Genomic DNA, 2,930 nt, shown 5'->3' with positions numbered 1-2,930 from the left:
GTGGTTGTGTGTGTGTGGGTGTGCGTGGATGTTGTCTGTGTAGTGTGTGGCCTTGCTATATAATAGGTAGTGTGGTGTGTGTGTGTGTGTGTGTGTGTGTGTGTGTGTGTGTGTGTGTGTGTGTGTGTGTGTGTGTGTGTGATGTGTGTTTAAATCTTATGAAATAGGCTCTATGAAGGTCAGTGAAAGACAGGGACTCCTTAGTCTGGGCTGAATGGTGCATTAACGATACGCAGACGGCATTTCACATGCCACACCACAAACGCACGCACGCAACGCACGCACGCACGCACGCACGCACGCACGCACGCACGCACGCACACACACACACACACACACACACCACACACACACACACACAACACACACACACACACACACACACACAGACAAGCACATAGACACGCACACACATACATCACACAAAACACTCAAGCACACACAAACACATAGACATACACACATGTGTGCAGACACTCTACGCAAGCAGACAAACACTACAAACACGCACGAATGGCACGTAGACAACACCACAGGCTGATAAAAGGTTGACATGCACATCCCTTAGCTCTATTATGCTTGGAATAAAAGGTTATGAAATGTTTATGAGGTAGTTATGTTGCTCTCCAGCCCCAATCAAAACATGTGCATTGTTAAAAATGTTAAGGACATTTGAAACATTCAAAAACCACAAAAAAACAAAAGAAAATAAAATAATAACTTTAGTCATGGTTAGCTCTGGTTAAAGTTTAACAAACAAGTTTTATACATTAAAATTAATTCAATATAATTGCATTTGAATAACCTTGTGGACTAGAATGGATTGTTGATCCAGTGTTTAAGAGCATTTCTCTATGTCATCTAATATCTGTGACAGTGTTAAATATACTGTTACATCATGTCCAACTGTTACAAATGAGATAGAAATGTGCGATGTCAATTTGATGACCCTTAGTATTTCTTATCTAAGTTTGAGTGTGTGAGAAGGAGATACTGCTAGTACACTAACAACATGTGACACACTAGGTACCAATACATAACACACTTCACACACGCCTCTGTAAGACGCTAGATGCGTTCTTATATAACGCGATAGTATTCAGCATGACGGGCAGAGTGTGTTTTAGGTAATTGAGACTCAGATGATGCGTGGCGGAGAGGAGAGGTAGGAGTGGGCGTGGGGTTGACAGGGTTTGATGGTTGCTGGGTGAATCTTAGCTAAGCTCCCGTTTCCCACTCGCCCCGTATGGTTGGGCTCTTACCTTGAAGGTGGACATGGCGGGGTCCCTGTTATACCTGTCTATGGTGTGGAACTTGGTGGTGGGGTGGTTGAGCTCATGGTACAGCTCAGAGTGTCTTTTGCGAGTGTGCATCACTTTCTGGAAGGGAGAGGAAGGTACAACAAAAAATGAACAGAATAATAAAAGAATAGCTAAAGAGACACAGAGAGATAGGGCGGGTTGAGGGAAGAGAGGTCGAAGAAGCGGAAGAGGCCAAGGGACAGTTTGATGCCAGCCGMGGCGAGGGGGAGGAGGAGAAGAGAGGAATGGATAGATAGAGTCCTCTCACCTTCTCTCTCACATCTCCGTCTCGCTTTTAGGATTTGATGCTGCCTGTGCTGTGAGATGTATCTGAGTTTGCTCTGAATGGATATGAGAGCCAAGCAGGCCGCGTTAATGTTAGCGGTAGCTAGTTAGCAAGGAAGCATTAGCTAGTTAGAAGGGTAGCATTAGCTAGTTAGCAATTAGCCTACAGTGATGTGGAACTGAGTAAAAATTCCCTGTAAGCACAGATTTAGGATCAGCTTAACCTCCCCAAATCCTCAACCTCACCATTTAAACTGGTAAAGACTTAACTCAAATCAAGTCTGACTGTATACCAGTGTCTAAGAGCAACTACATCCTATTACAAGTGGAAGTCCCTGACAGGAGAGAGACCTTGTCACAGCAACTTGCTCTTTTCGCTAATGGCTAGCGCTTTAGCAGCATGGTGGCGGCTAATCGACGCAGCAGCTCGAGGGCCAAGAGAGACACAGGGGCCAGACGGCGATCCTCACACACTCAGACACTCTGGCCAAGGCCACAGAGTCTGCACTCTCTTCTCTCCCTCTCCTTGTCTGTCCGTTCTCCCTCTCTGAGTCTGCCTTTATAAGTCATAGGCCTACTTCCTTTAAAGTTCACCTCTTCTGCACTTCAAAGCTCTGTCTCTCTCTGTCATCACTGCTCTTTTCTTTATTTGTATTTTTGAACTCTGACTCTACCTTGAATCTTTCTCTCTCAGACACTTACTCGGTAGAGGGCTACAATGGTGTCCATTTTGACACAGGAATCCAGCTATTTTACGGAAAATATCATGCAGTTTCGTAGACTACGCCAGTCAGGAAGGGTTACAAGCTCTGGGTAATAGTTGCCCTTAGGCAACATCATCCTACTCCAAGTTATCATACTGTAGCTAAGCGCTAGTGCTTGTTAGCCTGTTAGTTGTGCAACAGTCAAAACATACCTTAGTTCTACTATGGATGAGGCCTCCACAGTGGAAAGCAAGTCTCCAGTCTTTACAAGGATAAGGGGAGGAGGAAAGCCACTTTTCACTTAAGCAAGTGAAGCAAAGGGGTTTAGTTTAGTTTTTCGGGGCTGTTTGAGACTGGAGATTTGCCAGATTCCCAGGGCTTGTTCATTCCATGGAGCGACTATTGCACTCCAACCCACACACAAACACGCACACACATGTAATTACCCGCAAAACACACATCTACTACCAAACTTTCAAAAACACCAACTCACCGTCAATCACATTTTCATTCGTTAATTCATCCACTCAAAGCTTCCTACTGCACCATTGTTCCTTCAACCAGGACCTGGCACCCCATTGTTCCTTCAACCAGGACCTGGCACCCCATTGTTCCTTCAACCAGGACCTGGCACCCCATT

The 2,930-nt window shown here is 45.2% G+C and overlaps 1 protein-coding gene across 3 annotated transcripts in view; it reads right to left on the bottom strand.

Annotated features, from left to right (window-relative positions):
• Positions 1-1,737, bottom strand: part of LOC112075048 (adhesion G protein-coupled receptor B2-like) — a 22,177-nt gene extending 20,440 nt beyond the window's left edge. For 2 of the 3 annotated variants that reach the window (XM_024142101.2, XM_024142103.2), the window contains exon 1: positions 1,263-1,731. In XM_024142101.2, coding sequence (XP_023997869.1) covers positions 1,263-1,373 — 111 coding nt within the window. In that variant the 5' untranslated portion in view covers positions 1,374-1,731. Of the gene's footprint in view, positions 1-1,262 lie in introns of all 3 variants that reach the window. The other variant, XR_002894909.2, reaches the window with a different exon arrangement.
• Between the last annotated feature and the right edge of the window lie 1,193 nt (positions 1,738-2,930).

This window comes from Salvelinus sp. IW2-2015, unplaced genomic scaffold, assembly GCF_002910315.2.
Source record: "Salvelinus sp. IW2-2015 unplaced genomic scaffold, ASM291031v2 Un_scaffold2956, whole genome shotgun sequence".
Classification (NCBI taxonomy): domain Eukaryota; kingdom Metazoa; phylum Chordata; class Actinopteri; order Salmoniformes; family Salmonidae; genus Salvelinus; species Salvelinus sp. IW2-2015.
Note: the sequence above shows the minus strand (reverse complement) of the source record. Positions and strands in the feature narration are given on the sequence as shown.